General features: G+C 37.4%; 2 protein-coding genes across 10 annotated transcripts in view; one reads left to right on the forward strand and one right to left on the reverse strand.

The window, feature by feature from the left end:
• Nucleotides 1-18,793, forward strand: part of Fdl (fused lobes) — a 40,022-nt gene that overhangs the window by 2,089 nt on the left and 19,140 nt on the right. For both annotated transcript variants that reach the window (XM_077424064.1, XM_077424065.1), the window contains exon 2: nucleotides 18,334-18,390. The gene's annotated coding sequence lies outside the window, so the exon portion shown is untranslated. The remainder of the gene's footprint in view (nucleotides 1-18,333; nucleotides 18,391-18,793) is intronic.
• Nucleotides 2,587-18,793, reverse strand: part of S-cup (spermiogenesis-related protein stanley-cup) — a 28,821-nt gene continuing 12,614 nt past the window's right edge. For 5 of the 8 annotated variants that reach the window (XM_077424073.1, XM_077424071.1, XM_077424069.1 and 2 more), the window contains exons 2-5: nucleotides 15,902-16,073; nucleotides 14,278-14,846; nucleotides 12,764-12,914; nucleotides 2,590-11,606 (exon numbers count right to left, since the gene is read on the reverse strand). In XM_077424073.1, coding sequence (XP_077280199.1) covers nucleotides 11,292-11,606; nucleotides 12,764-12,914; nucleotides 14,278-14,453 — 642 coding nt within the window. In that variant the 5' untranslated portion in view covers nucleotides 14,454-14,846; nucleotides 15,902-16,073 and the 3' untranslated portion in view covers nucleotides 2,590-11,291. Of the gene's footprint in view, nucleotides 11,607-12,763; nucleotides 12,915-14,277; nucleotides 14,847-15,126; nucleotides 15,231-15,901; nucleotides 16,074-18,793 lie in introns of those variants that run through there. The other 3 variants (XM_077424076.1, XM_077424075.1, XM_077424074.1) reach the window with 3 other exon arrangements.

The following is an 18,793-nucleotide window of genomic DNA, read 5'->3' on the forward strand; positions in this document are numbered from 1 at the left end:
ACACTCATCCGCTCCTCCGCTCCGCTCGTGATGCATCGCGGCGAAACGCGTGCGTTCGCACCGTATAGATCGATCCATCTCGAGACGGTCTACGAGAGAGAGAGAGAGAGAGAGAGAGAGAGAACCGCGGGATAATTGGGCGAGCACGTTGCGAAGCGTATCCAGTATCTGATCGGGGATTTCTTTTCCGTGTAACATCACCGGGATCTTCTTCCTCCTCGTTAATGGCGCACTTGTCTCTTCTTGCGAAGGTCAATGCGGCCAGGTATAACATCTGGATATTTTTTTACGTGTAGATTACGTCAGAATGTTGGCGATTACCGCATCGCGCGTGGCGCGATATGAATATTCATGAAAATTGAAGTAATTCCACGAGTGTGTATAAACTACGATCGCGCGGTTGGAAAGAGAGTTCTGACGAATTAAAAGGATGCGGATAAATAGAGAAACTTGTACAATACTTTCGATAAATTTTTATAAATTCGACTTTATTTTGACGTTCGATATTTCAATACTTTTGCATTCTATGACTATATGAATTTTTTCTTGATTTGCGTATCTTTTTTATTTCGTTTCCTTGTGTTGATATTCCCTTATTTCGGCTTTTGTTTAATTTAATCATGTTTTTGTTTACGCAATCAGCGTAATCGTTGCCGACTCTTATATATTGTCCCGCTTATTTTTTTCTCTTTTATTGTATATCGTAAAACTTAGTACCTATACGCAGAGGCGGAATGCCGTGTGACAGGTTTCCTTAAAATTTGATGAAATGTTCTTCACGTGCTTCGATAATTGAGTCTCGGACTAAATATATAATAGCATTCAAGATACCGCGAAGAGAAATATTTCGGTTGTATTACATAATTCTTCTGGGTATTTTTATAGTTTTATATTTCTCATACATCGCCCATTAATAGAATTATATCGACGGATAGAAGTCGCAAAAATGGCATCGAAATAAAAACATAACGCGTGAAAAATGTAAAATTTTAAAATTCTCAAAAAAAAAAACGTATAAGGACAGGAATATTCCGTAATGACGAAGCACTGTTTGATAAGAGTATCACTTTGTTGCAGTTTGAGTAATTATTGCAAATTTTTTGATACCGATGCGCGCGTTAATCCTTTTACTTAGATTTCTTATCTAAAATTATGCTAGATATGTCTCTCTTTCGTTAAATAAAATTTAAATTTTTCAAAAAGTGAGGTTTTAGTAAGGTAAAACAAAATTTTCAGATGAAAATATGCGATAGGACGGAAACATAAAAAGGTGTTTGAATGGTGTAGAATTTTGAAGAATATGGAAAAAATGCAATTTTTATTTCATGCATATACATTTCATCGAAAAGATATCTGAATAACGGATTCCTGAATCGATTTGAGGCTGAATCTTTTGTAAATTTGATGAAATTTTTTGTAACTAAAACCTTGGTGGTAAAATTTTTATTTAGAAAATAAAAATTTGCTGCCAAATGGGGATATAGGATTCTAATTCAAATGGAGCAGTAAGATCTTGTTACTTAATTGCATTCTAGAAAATTTATAGATTCCGGAAAATAGCAAACACGATACAAGGTATCTTGGATCTTTGAAAACGATAATTTTCCGCAATGTTTCTTGACAGATTTTTAACTTTTAATAGCATTTGAGCAATTGTGACTTAAGTCCATCGTTCTATTAAGTTATTTTTATTGTTATTGTTAAATTCTTATTCTGTTGAAATAAAATCAGCCAAACGTTAACTGGAAGATAAGATTCTTTATCTATATTCACATTTTTTATTTTGTCAAAATTTTTTTTTTAAGCCTTTTTTAATAGTTATTTATCTGTTGACACTTTCGTTAAATTATGTCACTTTTTATTCAGAATAATTGCCATGTGCGGCTATTACCAAATATATATATATATATTCTGATATAATATTAAAGAAATCAAGTACATGATTTACGAATCGCAGTCAAATAAGACGCCTGATGTCCATTTCTACCATTGTAGATTAACTTTAATCTCGGTTCAACTTACTTTTTTTAGTTGTGAAAATGAGTAAGGGATAAAAAGTAAATTAAACCGAGATTAAAGTTAATCTGCGGTGACAGAAATGGATATATAAACCTTTCGAAATTACATTTCCCGGGAAGATTGATGCACGTTCGATCATATTACATGACGAAATTAAAAAAATTTGTGAAACTGATGTTAGACCTATCCCGAACGAAAACGAGTTAAGTTGTGCGAGGTCACAGCTCGGCCGTGAGGATAGCTCGCAATGGGAGCCAAGAGAGTATTTAATCTCTATGTAAATAAGAGCGACCGTGATACAGTGACCTGTCAACTTTCCGCGATCTCCTATTACGGCAATTAATCCGTAACTACGTGACTATTTATCACTGTAGGACGTTATTGACGTTTCGAAGGCACTTGCTTGCGTAAATCTTTTCCCCCTTTTATTCTTCGTTGAGAAAATTTTTACCTAGGACGTAAATGCGAGTAAATAGATTCTTATTTAATTTGAACTATATTTTTATTTTATAATACACACACACACACACACACACGAAAATAAAAGGAAATTGAAAATCGAAAATCGTACTAATTGCTAATTTGTTTCAGAATTTATCGGAAAACTATTTCTCAAAATAGCGCTTATTAATTTCATTATTATTTTAATTCAAGACATATTAAAATATACGAAAATTGGAGGAAATTGAAAATCGAAGATACTTTGCTAAATTTGTTTCCAAATTTATTGAAGAAACTATTTCTCAAAATAACGTTTAATCAATTGAATTATCAAATATATGAAAATTGGGAGAAAATCGAAAATCGAAGGTACTTTGCTATTTACTTCCATATTTATTGAGGAAGCTATTTTTCGAAATAACGTTTATCAATTGAATTATCATTTTAATTTAAGACATACTCTAAAATATATGAAAATTGGGAGAAAATTGAAAATCGAAGGTACTTTGCTATTTACTTCCATATTTATTGAAGAAGCTATTTCTCGAAATAATGTTTATCAATTGAAAATTTTCTTCTATATACGTTCCTTTCCGGCGACGATTAATTTTATTTATACATTCCAGATAAAAAAAATATCGATCAGATCATAACGTTTGTTACGATGTTTAAAATGCGACGTGTATTTAATCGCTAAATTTTACGTCAATTAATGCTCGCGCAGTTAATTTTATTGAGGCAGTTTCGTGATTTCATCGCGAACAGCTCTACGCCGACCGATTCAATGACCGAATTATCGCGAAATAAAAGTGAGTTATGTATATGTATACATGAAATTTGTGACATCGCATCACCGATTCACCGGGAAGCTCACGATCGACTATCGCTGTCCGAACTGATCTATCGATTTCTCTGATTTATTCCTATCACCGCGGTAATAGATAGCATAATCTTGTTTTACAGTTTATCGGATGGGATTTGCCAACGCTGGCATCACAACGCTGGCTCTCCTTACACAGTGTGCTATTATATTATACATATACGCGAACGCGATTACAATGCCTCAATGAGGCATTACCTCGACTATCGACGTCGTTATCGACGTTAATATAAATACGATTACGCCTTTTCCGCGTATACGTCGCACACGCTGTTTTACAACCGCTCTCTTTTATCACGCCAAGTGCCGCGGCTCGTCGACGGAGATTAAATCGTCTTTCGATAAGGACAAATTCTCGAAGGCCACGGATATTAACCGTGCGCGAATCTCGACTTTAATGAAGTCGCGGCTATTATTAATCGATCGCAATAGTGAATCTTCTCTCGCCTTGACTTCGTCGCTGACACGTTGTTCTCGAGGCTCATATTTATAGACGCGGTGCTGTAAAGAGAGTACGCGCGATGATTTTGCATGGTCTCGCAGGTGTGCGCCTCCGATAAGATGATAAGATAATTTACGTGTAAATATCGGAGGTACGGTGCCGTCTTTGCGCTTTTGATTACGTTGAAAAGGCGCGAAGCTGTTGCGGAAACGTGTTAATTAGATGTGTCATCGGTAATACAATCGTTTGCGCCGCGAGTACGAGGAAAACGTATATGCGTCATTTGGTATTCACTTCTCATTCCGATCGATGGTTCTCGTATCAGGGAGATGTCAGTCTTGTTCCTCATTTTGCTTCCTCATAGAGGAAGCTTTGTTTTCGTGAATTTCGTATATGAACCTTTGATTGCGTATAAAGTTGGATCTAATCAACCAAATTTAAATGATTTATATATGAAATAGGGGTAGAAGAAACCAACGAAGAGATTGGTTTTTGAGTTTTTTCTGCCAATATGTTCAGATTGTTGTAAAACGTTGAAATATCGCCTTAAAAAAAATGTCTGTGTGTGTGTGTGTGTATGTCAGATTTAATGTCCGTGGTTGCTCTAACTTCCGCAAATATTGAGTATAATGTAATAAATATAAGTAGAAACCTTCGCTCACAAAGCTCCTCTATGATGAAGCCAAAACAAATAAATACTAATAATTATACATCGAATAAAATACAAGCTTCCTCATAGAGGAGCTTTGTGAGCGAAGGTTTCTACTTGCACACTTCAAAACCATAAGAAAGCAATGTGCAGGTTTCTACTTGCACATTGCACTTAAAAACTAAAAGAAAGCAATGTCCAAGTTTCTACTTGCTCACTTAAACAAGTTTCTACTTGCACACTTAAAAACTATGATAAAGCAATGTACAAGTTTCCACTTGCACACTTCAAAACTATTTATTTTTTTAATGTTGACGAATTAGAATAATTAATTTTGTTGGAACTTGTGTTAAAATTTGAACATATTGATCCTGTTTATGTAACTACTAATCCCGAGTGAAAATGCAAGATGCAGCACTGTTAAATCGGCTTGTGTAATATTTGCTGAGAAATCGTTTACGTCGAGACTCTCCAAAAATCTCCAATAATTCAGCAATCGTTAATTACATTTCGTAATTTGTTATTTTGGCATACATTCCGTCTACGTGTAATATTAACGTACATGTAATTTACAGTTGCTGCAACAATTGCGATAATTTGTGCAGCGCAAAAATACCGCGCAAAAATACCTCGACGTAAATAATTACAAACTATACAAACAGAGTTCGATAGGTATTATATATTAATTCGATTATCCGGCGGAGAAAAGCCGAATTTTGCGTCATGTTATTGTGATATGAGTGAGGCGCGCGCGTGTGTGTGTCAGGGGAAGCCTTCTTCGCCCGAAAATATCCTATTAAACAAACCGTGACGGAAGACTTTCAAGCGCAATCCTTCGATCTGTATATTTGTAAACTTGTAAATATGCTTACTGTGTCGGTAGACAGGTTAATCCGCGATTGTTTAGATTCAGTGTCAAGGAATAATATATCTTTGGGAATGTGCACCTTACGTCGCTTTTCTCTCTTTCTCTCTCGTAATAATTTCTACATTATGATTTTACATGTGATAATTTGTAACTAATTATGTTTTATATTATTTTAATTTCCGTCCCCTTTGATTCTTATTCATTAAGTTATATTTGTATTTACAATTTGTAAATATTTACAGCTTTGACTATGCAAACATGCGTAGTCAAACCGACATACGATAATACACACCATTTTACACGTATCACAGTCCGAATAATTTTTCGAGAGATACGATTAAGCGAGTGAATAAATATTCTGCGCATGCACGCACGCAATCACTTTTGAATTTATTACTTTAATGAAGTTAAATTCGTAACAAATCGACCGCTAATAATCGAATTTATTATCCAAGAGATATCGTTTGTCAGGTTCAGTTCACGCCAGTCCATTTCGCCGTCATCTGTGTTTTCCACTACTTTGCCGTATTGTGCAAACTCTGCGAATTCCTTCGCCTCGCTAATCTCGCGCATATATACATGCGACAATCGTCTACGAACAATTACTCCTTTTACGCGTTGTGTCGCACCTCGTAGGATCGCCTTACATTAACGCGTCTTACGTCGTCTTGTTACACAAGTTAATAGCACCAACAAACGATAACAAACGATACATTTGTGTGACACATAATGACGTGTACTTATTATGCATATCGTAAAACATAATTTATCGTACCGACGCGACGGTCATTAAAAGAAGACTCGTTGGATAGATAAGATGCTTTTTAAAAGGCAAATCGAATTATATTCTTCATTTAATTTTTGACATATTATCGCTCATATTTACGAGACAGTCGCGTTATTTTTAACACACGCAATTGTCACGTAAAAGTCTTGAGTATAGCCAACGATAAGTATGATCTTTATAGTTATTGGCATATTATTTGAATTACTTGTAACATCTGATATTTATTGATCGATATCAATGTTAATTCCGATTTTTTGTTGCATCGTTTAGCAATTAGCTAAATCAATTTAGCTTTTATTAATAGTAAATAAACAGATAATTGTGTGTTGTAGCAGTTTTGTCGCATTTCGATGTTGATCGCAACTTCCGGATATTTCAGACTAAAAAGCGGTTCTGTTCGTCAACGAACGTCACGATCGTCATCTCTGACCCGGGGACATCGAAGTAAAGGTCGCTTTAATTAAGGACGATAAAACAAATCGCGTTGTTGGCGCTTACGACCCTATCACCGTGTTTCATTATATCTCGTCCGTCGATTATCGGTTTACGTTGACCGGGATTCCATCGATTCTTTCCGCGCGCACTTAAAAGTTCCCGCGGGTCAATAAATTCGTTAATTATATACGGGGCGAAACGGGTTGTGCTGCTTTCGCTAGGGCGATCGCCAAACGATCGCTGAATAATGCATGCGTATATGTATGCATACACGTAGGATCATGCAACACCGATACACTTTAATGGCCGATTGAAACTTAATGAGGAGCCACGCCGGAAGATTGCCCGGTAGCGTATTTTACGAAGCCCCCAGGAGAGCCGCGAAGGCAGCGGTAATTGTTCCCTCCAAGAAATTATCCGACTTAGGAGAACTGGCGCGTTTATATTCTACCTTTCTCTTAACATTCATCTTCGCCTCGATACAGTTTCCATCAGACACACAACGCAGCTAACCTCGCTAACACGGAAAAGATTCAAAATTTTCTTCCCAATAATTAAACCCATGCAAAAATTTCGAGGGAACTCTTCAAGTTCCAAGACCGCTCGGAACTTTGCAAACGAGCTTTATGAGTTTGCATTAATATGCATCGCTTAGAGAAACTTTTAATCTAGTTTATATAATTATATATACCAGTCACCTAATTTCTAATCCAGTTGTCCAATTACCCGCGAGCGCTTTTATATGCAAACTCAGTATATGCCCGTCCACTTTCAGTTCTTAAAATACATTTTGAGTTAGCGCGAAATAATGTTATCTCGTTACATCACGTATCTATACCTTTCGTCCGGCTGTATGCTCTATCCGTAACAGCATTATGCAATGTAAAAGAGGATTATGTACAACACAATACTTACCGGCTTATCTGTGAAAACCGCTGTACAACGCTGTCGTGTGACTAAACTAAATTGATAACGGGACGAACTGATGGCACAGTTCTGCGCTATACACCGTTGGGAAATGTAAACACGCGAGTTATTCTGTGTAAATCTAATCTAATTACGGCACATCCGGACGATACGCATTGCACACCGCACACGCGCGGAACGTACGTGTCCTAGCGTACTTATATTGTTAGCAATTTGAAATTTCCATGCGAACTCGTTACCGGGAAATCTCGAATTCCGCCGCGGGGGTCCGCAATCGGGTCGCGGAGCGGAAATTATTTTCTGTTTGGTTCAATCTCCCCGCAAAGGCCGCGTGACGAGGGTGCTAATTACGGATGTGCGATCCTAAGCCGCGGCCGTATAGCATCGATTTTCGGGCCGGATATTATACTGTTAACAACGATGCTGTTAACAACGATGCTGTTAACAGACGCTTATTTTGCAGAAAACTTAACGGCGACGACGAAGCGATCGCGCGTCGTAGATCGTGCAATTTGCACTTTTCTCATCCGCGTCATGGTGTATGATTTTATGTCGCCGACGCCGTTCTCCGTCCTTGATTTTCAAAGATAGCAGACCTGCAATTTGCGGTCTTATCCTTCGTATTGTATACTTGATTGTACCGCGTTCTTTTTACGTCGTAATTACTTTTAAAAGTTATATTTTTTAGTCATTAGGTGTTGGACGATAAACTCAAAGTTGATTACTATGAGAATAGATATATTTTAATCTGTTAAATTAAGCTGATAAATTACAGTGCTATTTTAACATTTTCATTTTACGCTCGTTTATAAATATTCACGGATTATTTATTAATTGAAGAAGAAAAGAGTAGTTTGTATCTTTAGAGCTTTTCGGTCTATTTACAAATTGTTGAATTATTCAGAAATAATATTAAGAAATAACGTTATTATTAAATAAATATTAAACATAAAATTTTAGAAAGCTTTAAATAAATATATACTGTTTCTATTTTGTGAACTTTTAACGTTTCGCGCTTGCCAGTTCTACCAGTATATATATTTTTTTTTTTTGGGCTATTTGCAAATTGTTGAATTATTAAGGAATAAGCTCTATATAAATAAATATATGCTGTTTCTGTTTTGTGAACTTTTAACATTTTGCGCTCGCCAGTTCTTCCAGTATATATCTTTTTTTGCACACACGCACGCCTAATGACACCGATCATGCAATAGCGTGCACGTAACTACGCTTTCGAATTTATCGTCATTGATGCATCGCAGTCATCGTTGAATTAGTGTTTACGGGCGCTTTATGTCGCGACATATCGCGGTGTTTTATCAACCGACATGCATACGCGATGTATTTTACTTCGTCATGATATATCTCACAAACGTGATCTCATCGCATATATATCAGTCAATCTCCATGCACGATCGAGATGACATATATGAGTGAGTTAACAGGATACTCCACTTCCTGCCACTTCCTTGAATGTTAATAATAGATTGTTTCATTACTTCGGGTATTTCCAATACTATACGAGTTCCTTTTAACAAAAATACCAAAGTGGCTCTCGAATTAATTAAATCTGCAATATGAGAAATTAAAAATGGATCGTATTAAGTGAGTCGTGCCGTTATAAAAATGGATAATGGATTAGCAACGAGATTTCTTCGTACAATATTACCCCGTGCACGTCTTGTAAAATGTAATTATTTTAAGATTACGGCACAATTTTGTACAACCACCGCTGATTGGGGCCAGATATATAAATCCCTCCTCTTTCAACCGTATATCTTTCTAACTGATGCACGTAAATAATAATTTTGCCATGGAAAAATTTTGCATAAATAATAGCGAACGCGGCAAACGCCAATGGATCACTCGTCTACTAAATTAAGACTTTTACCGTGTAATTCACGTTGCCGCTTCGTGCTTCGTATAAATATCGAGCTCTTGGCAAAAGCATTACATTTTATCGCCTGGTTTTAGCCGGCTCGATAAAACACTCGCCTGATAAGGTGCCTTTTCGAGCAAACATTTTTTTTTCTCGATATCAAGGTTATCGCTTTTTCCCGAGGATCTCTTGTTGTTACTAATTGTTATTGCCGTCGTAATTAAGCATTCGCAAAGAAGGCCAACAAAACGATTCAACCGTGAATGCACGCGATACCAAACATAGTTATATAGACTTACGTAAACGAGATATCTGTGTTTCTTAATATTAATTGTCGCGTAATGTTAATTATTATTACTGCGATTGCATTTGGCGGAAATTAAAAAAATTCTTAGCGTTCGCGTAAAAAAAAGAAACTCGAGCGTTCGTAAAGCGCAAAATCTGACGTTATTTGTATAAGCTCGAATTGATGTACATACGTTCGAGTCGGGCATTGAAACCACTTCCTTCATCGATATATAATATACTTACTACTTAATATTTATGCGGTCGACAAAGTAATAAATCATCATTGCGACTGTTGTCGGTATGCACGCGCTTAAAAATGCACATTGAATGCACATAGCTATTTATTTACATATTCATCTATCGTACAGAGGGAAAGTTCTACGTAAAATGATACGTTTTGAAGCGTTTTCCTAGCGAAAACGTATACATAAATTATACATAAACGCGATGTCGTGCGCCCATTACGCCAAGATATATCATTTACGTTATAGCGATGCGCATTGTTTATTCAAACGGAAACTGGTAATCTAACGGTGCCGCGTTCGTCTGTCCGCTCTTGCTCTCTTAAACTAATGACCGACAGGGAAAAATATGCCGTTAAGTATTTTCCTCCTTAACATCTATAAAATGTAATTACTTGCGAAATTAGGTCTTTCTGCTCACTGCCTGCGGCCGCGACTTACATATACGACTTACGTATATATATACCGTTTTCACATACCGCCGCGCCGACATTAACTTGGGCTATATTTTGGCGCATTCTATGTTCGAAATCGATACCTATATACATATTTCTACGACGCGTTCTTACCTATATTTAAAATATTACCGACACACACATTTAATCATAGAGATCATCAAAAAATAGAAAAGTCTTAGATATTGCATCTTCCAAAAATTTTCTTATTATGTTTCGTCGATGAAACTCTCGGAGTTTTTACGTGTCGTTTTACTTAGGCAAGATAGAAGGAAAAACAGTACGTACTTTCGAGAAATTGCTTCGTCGCGCTTTTCTTTCATCTTGTCTTCCGTTTACACACGTTTCACAAAAAGGATGTATGCTCAGGCACTTTATCTTTGGTGGCTTTTCATTCTAACATTAAGAATTACTTGGAATCTTTCAACAAAGCAAGAGGAAAACAACATTACAAAATTTTTAGAATATTTTTGATATAACGCACAATGTGTCTCTCTCTCTCATTTATTAACTCCAAAAATAAATTCTCATTTAAAACTCCTTTCTCTTCTCTTTTCATCTCTTTGATTAAAATTATCCCGTACTTTTTACGCATTTTAATTCAAGCGCGAGAGAAAAATGGTTCCTTAACATTTTTCACAAAAATTGCGCTAAAAATTTTTCTCACACTTTGTCTTTTGGTTCACAAATCTACATGGAAAATTTGCTCAGCCGTCTGTCTCTTCTTTCCTCTTCCATTTCCTCGATTAAAAATCAATCTCAGGTCCTTTCGCCGTGTGGAACGACGACGTTCTTTCTTTCACGGATGCTATCGCGAGACTTGACTTCGGCTATCGTCCACAGCCGAGTCAGTCCACCTTGTCGATTATGGAATTTTGCCTCGATATCCATGACTCGGCGTTTCATCTATAGGAGCTCTGGAAATTTTCACGATTGGGAAATCCGCGATCGAAGTGGTTCCAGCGGCGGCTCCTTATCCTTAAACGTAGCCGTCAGCTTCTAATTTTAGGGCGGCTTCGTACGAAGGTAAACCCTGATCGTCCCTCGGGATATCCTCCCGCTTGTTGATCCTGTTGGCCTCCGACTCGGTGGGCAAGCTGCTTATCGGGGGCGAGATAATACTGCCGGGATCGTCAAACTCGTCCTTCTTGTCGGTCGGCGAGGGCAGTGCCCGAGGGTCGAAGATGAGGCTTTCGTAGGCCGGCGGCGGGCCCGAAGTCACGGGGCATGGCGGAAGAGACGTAGGCACTCCCTCTTCTTGATGAACCTGAGACGTTGCCGATCTCTCGATGCACTGTTGAAAGAAATGGAACCGTTAAAGAAATATATAACTATGAAATACTGGAGTAAAATATTAGGAATAAAAAATGAATATGTAAAAATTCAAAATGAATGACGCATCAATAGCTCGTCCACATAATAAGGACGGATGCGCTTTTATCTTTTATATTTTTTATATCTGTGTATTATATATCTTAATCATAATGACATAGAGAGAGATGTAGATCTATTACTGTTAATTCTTTGCATATAACATTTATTTCTTCATTTGTTCAATGTTTTATTATGATTGATAATATTGCGCTTTATTTCTCGTTCTTTTTATCTCGTTTCTTGTATCGCGTCGCGTCTGTATTCGAGACGGTCGCTAGGTCTGAAGGTGCGAAGTATGCACGTTGTCGCATTGCGGCGAGCAATTTCCAGCCGATGTTTCTCGCGCTCGTGTGCCTTTACGTGTAACGCGAGGGCGTGGTTTCCGCGAGATACGCGAATTTTTATTTAATTGCGGGCATAGGTATAACCACAAAGGTGAGCGACTGCGAGAGGTTGCGTAAAAGGTCGGCATGTGGAAATAAGCGAGTCGCGGTGCGCGCGTTATTTGCGTCGAGTGTAAGTGGTGTATAATTTAAGAGTAATTTTATGTAACATTATACGCAGGATATACCTTAGATCTGGCGAAAAATATTTTTGGAACTGTAAATGCTCCAGATCTGGAGAGATATCCTGCATGCGAACTGCGAGATCTCGTTGAAGAGGTCTTTTTACATCATCGGGGAAATAAAAGACTTCCCGTGGACTGAATGTTAGACGTGTAGGTAAACGGTTACATGTCGATAAATTTTGGATTGACAATTTATATATGATTGGATTTAAAATTTATTTTAATCGTCAGGAGATATGGAATTTTTTAAAATATTGCTGTTATAATTATAAGAAAGACAATATATATAAAAATTAAAATATTTTACATATATAATATATTTAAGATTTCTCTCTTATATATATCTTCTCTCAATTTCAATAGTTTTACTTAACGATTTTATACAGATAGAGAATTAGGTCAGTATACTATTTATAAAGAACGATAGACATCTTATGATGATTTGTGTCTGTCGAGAAGTTGGATATTTGCGCGATTAGAGTGATCTTTCGATCGAAAATGTTGCTTACGTGCGTGTCCATGGTGAAGACTTCTAGACTGTGAATGTCCGGCTCGGCTCTCCAATATTGCGAGTACTCCTGCGGTCGATGCTTCCGGACGTTTTTGTGACAGCAGTAGCATATGAGCACGACCATCATGATCACACCGCTGATCATGGCGCTAAAAGCGAACCAATATAGACGATGTTTAGACGGTGCTTTTTGTGCTGGGTTAATGTGCCCGTACTCCCGCCCGGGGAAAAAAGCGTGGCTGCCATAAAGGGCGGGCGACTGGTGAAAAAGTGAGCGCGCGGTTTTCCCTCCGGAGGGAGTAGACATTTTTAAACGCGGCGAAGTACAAAACGGTCACTTTTAACACCTGCTGCATTTTGACGGGTCAACTTTTTATAGCGATTTAATAAAAGAAAAGAACTGCATTATAAAAAATACACTCAGATTCGAGAAATGGACAGTTCGTTCAAAAATTAACCAATGGATAATCCGATATTTTTAGTCGGAATTATGAAAAGCCGATCGAGATTAGAATAACGTCCAATCAATGATAGCCGGATATCATTGATAATTGATCGGCTTTTCATAATTCTGATTAAAAATATTGGATTATCCATTTGTTAATTTTTGAACGAATCGTCCATTTATATATAGATGTACCCTTATATATATTTTGACAGGTGTTAATTCGAAAGATAACGTTCTTCTTCGTTTATTGCGGTAATTAATAAGATAATTTGAAAAATAAATATCTTGGCGTCGAAATGTATGCGTAATGCATATAATGCAAAATGCATCGTTATACCAGTGTAATTGCGATAACCATTTAATTAACATTTATTTATCATAAATCTTCTTATCTTAAATTTCTAATAAAGTAACTTGAGATAAGAATTCATTACTCGCTGATTTAATAATGGCACTTCAAATTTTTCTGCATTTCTATTGAAAGTTCTCCGTCTCCTCGAATCCCGAACTCAACTTTACTTTGCGGAACATTTATTATCAAACTTCGTGAATATGTTTTGCAAAAATTTTTGGAAATAGTTAATGTTAATTTATATAAATAAATATAAATTTTATGTTGATATATTTGTGAGTTTAAAGATAGACATTTTCATCGAAAACTATCGTAGGATTTTTGTGACGAGGAAAAGTTTCAAATTTCAAAGAGAGCAACGTTATCTTTCTTCAGAGCTATCAAGTTTGCCAAGTTTTGACTCACAGATCGAATCTCTCATGCTGCTCCACGCGGAACAACCATTGAATTTTCAACCACCGGACATCTAAATCTAAGCAATTGAGTACTTTTGAGTGGTGTCTCGTACATGCAACGATCTATTTGACGTACGGATACGATCCGTCGCGGAGGATTAAGGGAGCAGCGGCGGGTGGTGCGAGGACGACGCGCGTCTCTTTTCAAAGAGCTCGGGATTAGGCGTGTTCGCCGTGAGATATATATCTTCTGCCTATATTTTGCGAGCGGTGCTGTCGGAGCGCATCTGTCCGGCCGGCGCGGTTGCGTTACTCACCCGCCAAGAAGGATGTTGACATTGCCGTGCAGATCCGCGTCGAAGCGGCCGCTCCTGCTGGTCGACGAGGAGCCGTTATGCTCCGGCGGGGCGTTACTCGCATCCCCGTAAGCGTTGCTGCCGTTATGATGGCCGTGGGCCCTCTGCACCGCGGCCATCACCGCTATCTTTTGCATTATCTTATTCCCGCTGTCCCGCACGTATCGTCGATGTCGATGCTAATCCTGTCTCCGCCCGATTTTCGCAAATAGCATTGGATCGCGGCTAATTGGCGCTTGGCGTCAGAGTGATCTCGTGGATCGAGGTCGACGCGATGATCACGCTGTACGTTGCATGGCACATGCTACTGTCGATCGTTATCGCTCGCGAAGATCGGAAGAATCTCGATCATCCGTGCTGCTCCGCCGTTGATCGTCTCGAAAAGGAATGTATCGTTTCCGGAAACGGCTTTCGGAAAAGCCCATCGGATATGCAAGCCTCTCTCCTCTCCCCCCCGAGCACGATCGACTTCGCATTACGACCGGTTAGATCGCTCGGGGGGATCCTCGTAACCAAATCGGACCTCAGACCTGGAAATATGCAGGATGTTCGTCTTCAATTTTAGTGTCGTTTCGCATACCGCAATTTTTAAATTGTGACCACGTATAAGATTCCCTTAATCTGTTAATTGTTGCGAAAGAGATTCTCTAAATTAATATTCGAATTGTTATTCTATAATTGTCTTATGATGTAATTTAAATATTAATATCTTAATTGTTATCTTATTATAAATAATGCTAACAAGCACATTGGTTGGATCTTAATATTTACATAATATATATCAATGGATAAATGAAATTGGACAATGACCTTCTAACCCACTTTCTTAAAAGCTCGAGAAAATCAGTTTTGTACTTGAGGACATAAATTTTAGATTAATCTTCTTTGCGTTTTTAAAAAAGTGTTTATTGTTATTACACTGTTGCACGGCGATATGCTTGCAAAAAGATTCGTAAGAAAATGGTATAGCGCACAACTTCTTTCTCAATCTTAAAGATTGGATCATTTTTTACGAGCTTGCCTTACATTCTCGTTTGTTTTTGCTAACAAAAGTGAATATACAATATATATACAAAGAAAAAGTTTTACGTTGTATTTTTTTTTATATTGCAGTATTACATGACAGGAATAGGCATTTGAACCGACTGAATTTAATTAGCAGAAAAGAATCGGTAAATTCGAATTCGACTCGGCGCGACGCCGACAGACATCGCGGTTGTTGGCCGCGTGTATTGTTGTTTCCGTCTAGCGGGTGCGCTTCGACCGTTGAGACACTTTCGCACTGCGCTTCCGCAGAACGCAAGTCGCAAGACACACGCACAGTCTACATGTCAATCTAAACAAAGAGGTTAGGTTGACATGTAGACTGTGTGTGTGCTTGCGACTCGCGTTCTGCGTCTTATGTAGATAGGTCTTTATACAGCTGATAAAATCCCGGATCGCGTCGCGTCGCGCGTCGCCGGCAGCGTGATTCCGCGCGCGAGACGCCTTTTTACGGAGTCGAGTCGCGCTCACGTCGCGTCGCGACGCGGTTCGCACGGAATTCCAACGCTCCAAATTGAATTTCTCACTGTACAATACTCACGTAGAGCCGTAGCTCCCGCCTGGCCGAACGCTCGGCTTCACGGACACCCGTCGACGGGTTCGCTAGCGCGTGAGACGCGCGTGTCATTGTTGCTCCAGGCAGGTCGATCGGATCTCGGCTCCGATAGCCGTCAGGATAATCGTCGCTTCGTGTCGCTGCCTGATCGCGCGATCTGCAAATAATATCTAATTGAGGATTTTTTTTTTACTAATCGATCTCACACGTCACATTTTACGCGAAGGAATTTATAATATATCTTTCGATATACCTAATAGGAAGTTGTGTATATTTTCTCGAATCATATTGAAATAATTTATCTCTGTCACTTTATGACGTTTACGGCTTGAGAAAATAATTTATTATAGTCCGTCTAGTTTCGGTGAGTATTAGACGTCTAATATGAGCCGCTTTGTATATATTTTCAGTTGCTAATTGAGTTATCAACTTCGACGCGATCTATCATTTTCTCAGCGGGAACATTAAATGTTTACTTATAAAAATTTTGAACTTGTTGTGTAAACCTCAGAACATTTCAGAGCAAGAACGCACGCGAGAGACTGTTTCCCGTTTGATGCATGGAGAAAACATCATATTCTGGAACTGATAAAATAAATAAGTAATACCGATGCGACTTCCCATCGGCGTTGTTTATATTTGCTGATTGCGTAAGCAATAATTGAAAAAGCAAATATTGCCGGAATATTCCACAAGGAGAATATTCCCCTGGAATATCCTTCCTCTCTCGAGGCGGCGGTCGATATTAATTTTGAGCCGCCCGGTGCGATAGTTAATTTCAAGGATAATCTACTTGATGTTAATTTATTAGACCGCGGGAAAGAGTCGATATTTCATGTGGACATGCGCACGCAGTGAACATTCTTCTTTTCGACGAGAAGAAAATTTCAAACCTTATCCAAGATATTCACCGACAAAAAAGAATTCTTTAAACGAGTATACGCGTTTCGAATTGTTATTCTATAATTGTCCCACAATTTTCGAATTGTTATTCTACAATTATCCCACAATTTTAACATTATTTTAGTTATTACATTTTCATGGACATAATACTGGTTAAGAATTTTTCTCGTACCGCTCGCTTCGAGGCTGATGGTGCTCGAATATCGATTCGCCAACATTGTAACGTGAACTTTAACTTTTTTTAAAACTTGCCAATTCCTTGTGTCTACCGGCGTACAGCGTGAAACCGCCGTATTAGAGTCGGTAAACGCGTCGATCCAGTTTTTTTTCCTCTCTGTCTGGGCGCAACGCGCGAACTTTCCGTATTTTTGTTTTTTTACGTGCTTGCGAGGGACGAAATTGCATGTGAGGGTGGCTGGAAAATTAGCAACCGTTTCCTCGTTCCGTCTCGCGTTACATTAATTCTTCTTTCTTTTTTCCCCTTTCTTCGTTCGTTCCTAGCGGTATTTGCGTTTTTACATGGCGCGTTAATGAAGCTGCAACCGGACGTGCGGTAACGCACGAAGTAAACTTGCGTAAAAAGATTTACCGCCTTGCGAGTACTTATCTCTTAATAAAGTTCAATTGCGATTTTGTTCGCTTGGGTAACTTTTACTAAGGATATTACATAAAGATCATAAGTCGATTATTTAGCCTTTTATTAAAATAGTTTGCCTTGAGATAAGCTAATATTATACCTTGCGCTATTTTTTGTTTAAGCTAGTCTGGAACTAATGTAATAAGTGTTCGAAATATTTCGTATCACAAATAAATGTATATAGTAACAAAACGTAGGAATTATAACCCTGTATCGTTCTTCTTAGATTAATTTCGAATATGCAATTGATATCATAATTACTCGATAACTTGATATTAAATGAATTATAATATATTAGATGTTGTAACATTACACGAATATTGATTGTTAACTTCGAAATGTATCGAAAAATAAATTTAAAAAAAATTGACAATATTGAAACATTTAATTGTATACAATTTAATTATTGAAAATTTATCATTTTTGCCTAATATTAGGTAGGTTATATTTTTTGTTTAATCAGATTATATCAAGTTATTACGTTATTAATTGCTTAATCGAACTCAATTTATCAGGGAGAAAAGAGATAAAGCCCAATTTACTTCGACGTAGTTCGCGTTTTAGTCGATAATGAATACAGCCCATACGATGACATCGTGCGTCCCTTTATATGACGTGACGGATTAAAATCAATAACGGTTATTAAACTTATGCCTTCGGCCGTTGCAGGGCATAGATGAAAGACGATTATAACTCGTAAAATCCACTGGTAACTTATTGCGTTGCGTTGAATTTTAAATAATTTTTGACTGTATCTAAATTGACACTGAAAATGTATGTGAAGCAGCATGAACATACATATTCAAGAAACGAGATTGCTGTTCGAAAACTTTGTCTTTCGAGACTTTACAATGGGAATGTATGTCGCCTGTTGCAGATTCGCGCAAATGAAGGACGTTAGATGAGGAAGTTTGCGAGACTGTCTGAATTGCAGGTAAGTCTATAACGCAAAGTCATATATGAATAATCTCTCGAGCATATATAGTGCGTAGTATTATTTAATTGCCTTGTGAGATTTTATCTGTGTGTATACGTTGATTCGTAACACGAACATTCACAAAACGCAAAGTATATTTTATATATATATATATATATATATATATATATATATATATATATACAGATTTTATTTTTGTTCTAATTAAAAATAGTTTGTAAATAAATGAATAATATTGATGTTATATTGTACAAATTGTTTTGATAATTTTATTTGAAATTTGCAATTTAATTTTTGAAAAGCGTTGAATGATACATAACATTGTAATTTTTCATCGTGTATTACATCATAAAATCTCTGTATTATGAAATCACGATGACAATTTGTCGCGTTGCATTAA

The sequence above is a fragment of the Temnothorax americanus genome, unplaced genomic scaffold, assembly GCF_048541705.1.
Source record: "Temnothorax americanus isolate GAGA-0224 unplaced genomic scaffold, ASM4854170v1 Scaffold8, whole genome shotgun sequence".
Lineage (NCBI taxonomy): Eukaryota > Metazoa > Arthropoda > Insecta > Hymenoptera > Formicidae > Temnothorax > Temnothorax americanus.